At 67.7% G+C, this 5,829-nt stretch overlaps 3 protein-coding genes across 3 annotated transcripts; 1 reads left to right on the top strand and 2 right to left on the bottom strand.

Moving 5' to 3' along the window:
* Nucleotides 1–888: 888 nt before the first annotated feature.
* EMIHUDRAFT_216251 (hypothetical protein) lies at nt 889–2,195 on the bottom strand (the record flags this gene model as incomplete). Its single annotated transcript, XM_005762447.1, has 4 exons — nt 889–1,599; nt 1,673–1,750; nt 1,893–2,008; nt 2,180–2,195. The coding sequence occupies 4 exons, from the start codon at nt 2,193–2,195 to the stop codon at nt 889–891; spliced, it is 921 nt and encodes a 306-aa protein (XP_005762504.1).
* A 210-nt stretch (nt 2,196–2,405) lies between these two features.
* EMIHUDRAFT_216250 (hypothetical protein) lies at nt 2,406–3,682 on the bottom strand (the record flags this gene model as incomplete). The annotated part of the gene is made up of 4 exons (XM_005762446.1): nt 2,406–2,466; nt 2,618–2,822; nt 3,047–3,104; nt 3,179–3,682. The coding sequence occupies 4 exons, from the start codon at nt 3,680–3,682 to the stop codon at nt 2,406–2,408; spliced, it is 828 nt and encodes a 275-aa protein (XP_005762503.1).
* Nucleotides 3,683–4,583: 901 nt separating this feature from the next.
* On the top strand, nt 4,584–5,641 carry EMIHUDRAFT_465346 (hypothetical protein; the record flags this gene model as incomplete). The annotated part of the gene is made up of 3 exons (XM_005762445.1): nt 4,584–4,811; nt 4,883–5,320; nt 5,444–5,641. Exons 1-3 carry the CDS (start codon nt 4,650–4,652, stop codon nt 5,639–5,641), a joined length of 798 nt encoding a protein of 265 aa, XP_005762502.1. The 5' UTR covers nt 4,584–4,649.
* Nucleotides 5,642–5,829: the final 188 nt, after the last annotated feature.

Here is a 5,829-nt window from a genome sequence, read left to right as displayed (position 1 = left end):
CGGGCAGTGCTGCACGCACGAGGACGACTGGCTCACGCTCACCATCTTCAAGGAGGGGCAGCCGGGCGGGGGGCGCACCCTCCGCTTCGGAGGGCCGTGGAGCAGCTGGCCGAAGCAGCCCCTCTTGGTGCCGGCCGGCTCGTTCCGCGCGGAGTTCGCCTTCTCGCCGCTCGCCGGCAGCTGGGGGGGGGGGCGCGGGGTCCCTCGGCGGGGTCGCAGCTGCCTCTGCGCGTCCTGTGGATGTACCTTTGTCGCGCGCCGGAGATGACTCGACGCCGCTGAGATCGGAGATCAAGCTCTGACAGGTCGCACGTCGCTCCTTTGACGCCGACGTGACTCACCCGTGCAGATCACATCAGGACACGGTCTCGACGCGCTCGGTACGACGCCTGCGACCCGTCTCGGGTCAGGTGGCACGACGCTCATATCGCCTGCCAGCGCTGCCGTGCAGGTTGCCACGACGAGGTCGAGAACGCTTCTAAACGCTCGCCGAGCCTTCCTTTCCATCCCATTAGGCAGCCTGGGAACGGTGGCGATCAGAGGCAAAGCCTACGAGGGGTGGTGGAACCACATGTCACGGCTACTGCCGGCTCGACCCCACGATAGCCTCCGGAGGCTGACTTTGAGGCACAATCATCGGACGATGTCGACGAGTTGGGTCGCTCTCGCGGTAGCCAGATGACCTCTCATACTAGGAGCATCGGCCATGGCCGCAGGGAGCGCGGGGGAGGGCGCTGGAAGCAACACGGAGCTCCGTTGGAGACGTTTTCAAGATTAGCGTGTCAGAGAGTGAAATGGCACTAGCCTTAAACAAATTTGAAACTCGACTTTCCGTGCGGCAGCGGACCGGTTTGTTTTCACACGGCCCCACAACCTGTGGAAGTGTGGTCACGCCTCCCAGAACGGCGCCGCCGCCGCGGCACTCGCTGGCCAAGTCGCCGCATCGCGCGGATCCAGGAGCCCTATGCGGACGACCGCGCCGTCGGCAGAGACGGCGGCGAGCGCTCCCCCCGCCGGGCCGACGGGCGCGCACACAAAGGCGCGGTACGCCTCGGGGTTGCAGGTGCACTGCGGCAGGTCCGGGTGCTTCTCCTTTGACGCCCAGTCGCAGCAGAGCTTCAGCTTGCCATCCTCGCCGCGGCCGATCTGGTTCGGCACCGGCGTGACGCTCTCGCGGTGCGCCTTTGCGGCCGCCTCGATCGTGGCGCGGGCGGCGGCGTACTCGGCGGCAGCAGGGTCGATGGGGTGCGCCTCGCTCGGGTCTTGCTCGAGTTGGAAGAGCAGCGGCGGCGAGTGGAACTGCGGCTCGAACCGGCGCGGGCCGACCGAGTCAGTTGTGACCCAATGCAGCTTGTAGGCGCCGCAGCGGACCGCCCACAGGCCCGGGCAGCCAGGGTGCGCCTTTGGGCACCCTCCTCCCGGCTCGCCCTTCCAAAAGTAGAGGCACTCATGCGCCGACCGCGCCGCGGCTCCGGTGAGCAGCGGCAGCATGTCGGCCCCGTCGATGCGCCGGTCCGACGGAAGGGGCGCACCAGCTAGGCGGAGGATGGTCGGAAAGATGTCGTACGTAGTGACCACCTCGCTGCTCACGCGGCCAGCCTACTCGGCGCCAGGACACGGGACGACTGCCCGAGATCGCCCGAGATCGCCCGAGATCGCCCGAGATCGCAACCATGGTCCGAGATTGTGCGAGATCACGCGCCTCGATTGTGCCGGGCCACGAGACGAGTCCAGGCTCGCGCACGCCGCCCTGCGGGCAGGTCAGGGCAAGGTAAGCTTCCCCAGGCACGCAAGGTGGCGGGGCAAGGGCCGAGGCTCGCGACTCCACGTCTAACGGACAGGAGCCGCACGGCATTTAAAGTGCAAGGCCCCGTGCGCGTGGGTGAGCGGACCTCCCACGTCGTCTGCTTTCCGTCGCGCAGCAGGCCCGCGGAGCCGCCGGCCAGGCCGCGCACGAGCCACGGCCCGTTGTCAGAGGTGAAGAAAGTGAGGGTGGTGTTGAGGACGCCTGCTCACACCGCGGTGCCGTGAGGACGCTCTTCGCAAGCAGGCGGGGAGCGTGGTAGTGGACACGCCCGCTCGAGTCACCGCCTAAGGAAGGGTCAGGTACACGTCTCCACACACACACGAGGTGGCGGGGCAAAAGCCAGGCGACCCTCGCGACTCCACGATTAAAGACAGGGGCCCCAGGGCATTAAAAGTGCAAGGCCAGTGCGCGTGGGTGAGCGGTGTGTGTGTGTGTGTGTGTGTGTGTGTGTGTGTGTGTGTGTGTGTGTGTGTGTGTGTGTGTGTGTGTGTGTGTGTGTGTGTGTGTGCATGTGCATGTGCATGTGCATGTGCATGTGCATGTGCATGTGCATGTGTGAGTGAGTGTGTGTGAGTGTGAGTGTGTTTGAGCGGGCGGGTCATGTCGCCTCCATGATGCCGCCGACCGCCGTGTCGAGCTCTCGCAGCGCGTCGCCGAACCTGCTGGCGGCGATGCGCGTGACAGGCGCTCTTCACAGCCTCGACCCCTGCCAATGGCGTCTTGTCTCGTAACGTGTCGCCCCAATGCGCCGTCGCGCCGTCCTCAGCTCTCGCGACATCTCGGGTGTCATCTCGGGCAATCTCGCCGGACCGGCCCCGCAGCGTCGTGTTGCAGTACGGGCGGGACGCAAAGTCGGGCGTATGGACGTGGTTGAAGGCCATGTACAGCAGCCACGGCTGCCGCGCCGCGGACCGCCCCCCGAGGAATGCGCGCGCAGCCTCGACGTACCGGCCAGTCAGCCGGTTGAGGTCGGCGGGCTGCTCGAGGATGCGCAGCTTGCCCGAGGGCCACGGGCCTACGGTGTGGAGCGCGCAGCGCAATCGGCCGTATCTCCTTCTTATGACACGTCTGTGAATACACCGAGGTCAAGGCGTGGGCGTCAAGGCCCCTGGCAGGCTTGGCGAAGGCGGGCTGGGCTGTGGCGGTGAGGGCGGCGGCGGTGAGGGTGGTGGCGGCGAGGTTGACGGGGGCGACGGTGGTGGTGGCGAGGGAGGTGGGGATGAGGGGAGCTCGCAGCACCTAGGGCTGCGAGTACAGCTGCATTCAGCTGAATACAGCTGAGCACAGCCAAACACAGCTGAGCACGTGTCCTCTCGAGTGCTAGGCGGGAGGCAGGGAAATGTACTAGGGCCACAGGCCGTGCGAGTGGACCAGCGGGAGCGGCGGCAGAGAGTTGTGGAGCAGCCAAGCGGAGGATCCCATGTCGACCGAATAGGGGATGCCGAGGTATTCGTCAAAGCCGTGTCCCGTCGGCAGGTACTCGGGCCGCTGGCCGAGGTGCCACTTGCCCAGGCAGAGGCTCGCGTACCCCACGCGCCCGAGCGCCGTGGCAAAGGTCGTCTCGTTCCGCGGCAGTCCTCCTACCGCCGATGGGCCGAGAACGCCGCCAGTCCATGCGGAGCCAGCGAGGCCAGAGCGAATCGGAAGACGGCCGGTCAGCATGGCCGCGCGAGACGGCGTACACACATGGAAGGCCGAGTACCACTGCGTGAAGCGGACTCCGCTCGCGGCGAGCCGGTCGATGCTCGGTGTGACGGTAGTCGGGTGCCCGTAGACCTGCAAGTCGCCGGCGCCGAGGTCGTCGGCGAAGAGGATGAGCACGTTTGGGGGCGCGGCAGCGGCCACGTTTGGCGGGATGGCTGCAGCTGGGATCATTGCCCCTCGTTCTTCTTTTGAGCTTAGCCTTCGATGTAATGAAACAACGCAAGGCGGACATGGCATATCGCTCTCGGGCCCACAGACATCCCGCACACTCGCCGCACACCCGCCGCCCCCGCGCGCGCCCCACCCCGGCCGGGAGAAAGGGGAGTGACAGTTTGGGACTCGCAAGCCCGAGTATGTTGAGTCCTGGCTCAACAACGCAGATAACAAGAGGGGGTGGTCCGGCTCACAGGTCCGGCTCACGCGCCTCGAGCTCGCCATCTACCGCACTGAACACTTCCGCCCCCTCGCTCCCAACCCATCCACCCCGCCCTGGGCCGCGCCGCGCGATCTCGGGCGATCTCGCGCGATTTCGGGCGATCTCGGGGCCGCGCCGCGCTATCTCGGGCGATCTCGCGCTATCTCGGGCGATCTCGGGGCCGCGCCGCGCTATCTCGGGCGATCTCGGAGCGTCGCTCGCGCGGCGTCACACCTGCTCAAAAAGGAAGGAGGTTGGAGGCAGGAGGTCACGCCCCATCCAGAGCGCCGTCGTCGCCGGGTTTTCTTTTTCGAGGCAGCTCGGTTTTTCTCCTTTTTACGAGGCTCCGTCGTGTGCCTGTGTTAGCACCAGCACGGGCAAATTAGCACGTGCCTGTCCGTGCGATGGGCGGTGGGGGCGGGGGCGGCGGCGGCGGCGGCGGCAGGCAGGCGAAACAAGGGGTGGGAGAAAGGACAGGGTCCCCACCTGCGCGAGGCGTTGTCTCGAAAATTCGTGGTAAAAGGTGTACCTGTGTTAGTGCCAGTGCGCGCCAGTCCCGTGCCCAGTGTTGTGCGAGGGCGAACTTGTAAATTCTTTGTCCACAAGAATTCTTTTCCTCCTGAGCTCGCTAGAGGCTGGTCGGCGTTTCTGATCGCGTCGAGCGCGCCCGCACTCACGGCCGCTGCTCGTCGCTCTAGCGCCAAAACTGCCGCGCCGCTCGCGATGGCCACGTCCGCTCGCTCGCGCGCCGTACCGCTGCTCGTCGCTCGGAGAGGAGCGCGATCGGCCCGCTCCTTTTCGTCCGAGAGCAGCTCGAGCTACTCAAAGCTCACGACTGGCTTCTCCTCCCGCATCTCCAACGTGCAGGAGAGCTTCTTCTACCCGGTGCGCGCCGCCTCGCCGCCGCCGCCCGCCCGCTCGGCAAACCACCAGCCTCAGCGGCCGCCCGCTCGCAGGTCGACCGCGTCGTGGTCAACGTTCCCGCCACGACGGCCAACCTGGGGCCCGGCTTCGACTCGTTTGGCTTTGCGCTCGACGTCTGGAACCGCGTGATCGTGCAAAAGTCGGACCGGTTCGAGATGGTCGTGGAGGGGGAGGGGGAGGGGCGGATCTCGCTGACCGAGGACAACCTCGTCGTGCAGTGCGTCCGCAAGGTGCTGCACTCGCTCGGCAAGGAGATGCCTCCGCTGCGGTTCGAGTGCCAGAACGCGGTGCCTCCGACGCGCGGGATGGGCTCGTCGTCCGCGGCGCTGGTGGCGGGGCTCGCGGCCGGGCTGGCGCTGGGCGGCAAGGACGTGACGACGCCGGCCAACAAGAAGCTGCTGCTGCAGCTCGCCGCAAACGAGGAGGGGCACGCCGACAACGTGGCGCCCGCCATCTACGGCGGCTTCCAGGCGCGCGCGCCCGCCTCCCCGAGCGCGCCGCCCCGAGCGCGCCGCCCGTGAACGCCAGGGCGTGTGGCGCGACGCCGCGACGCCGCCGCCGCCTCGACCCCGCCGCCGCCGCCGCGTCTTCAGATCGCCTTCAACGCCGAGGGCCACTGGATCACGCAGCGGGTGCACATCCCCGACGGGCTGCAGTGCGTCCTCTTCATCCCCGACGACGAGATGCCGACCACCGAGGCGCGCGCCGTGCTGCCCGCGAAGATCGACCGCAAGGACGCAATCTTCAACATCGCGCGCGCCTCGATGCTGATCAACTGCTTCGGGACGTGAGGACGCCCCCCCCCCCCCCCCAACCCCAAGACGCTCTCCCGAGATGGCGTCGCGCTCTCGGGAGACGCTCCGAGGGGAGCGGCGACACCGCCGAGGGCGGCGCGGCGGCGGCGCGGCGGCGGCGCGGCGGCGGCGCGGCGGCGGCGTGGGTGGCCTGAGCCGCCCCGCCCCTCCCTCTCTGGCGACGA

This window comes from Emiliania huxleyi (assembly GCF_000372725.1).
Source record: "Emiliania huxleyi CCMP1516 unplaced genomic scaffold EMIHUscaffold_68, whole genome shotgun sequence".
In the NCBI taxonomy this organism is placed as follows: domain Eukaryota; phylum Haptophyta; order Isochrysidales; family Noelaerhabdaceae; genus Emiliania; species Emiliania huxleyi.
Note: the sequence above shows the minus strand (reverse complement) of the source record. Positions and strands in the feature narration are given on the sequence as shown.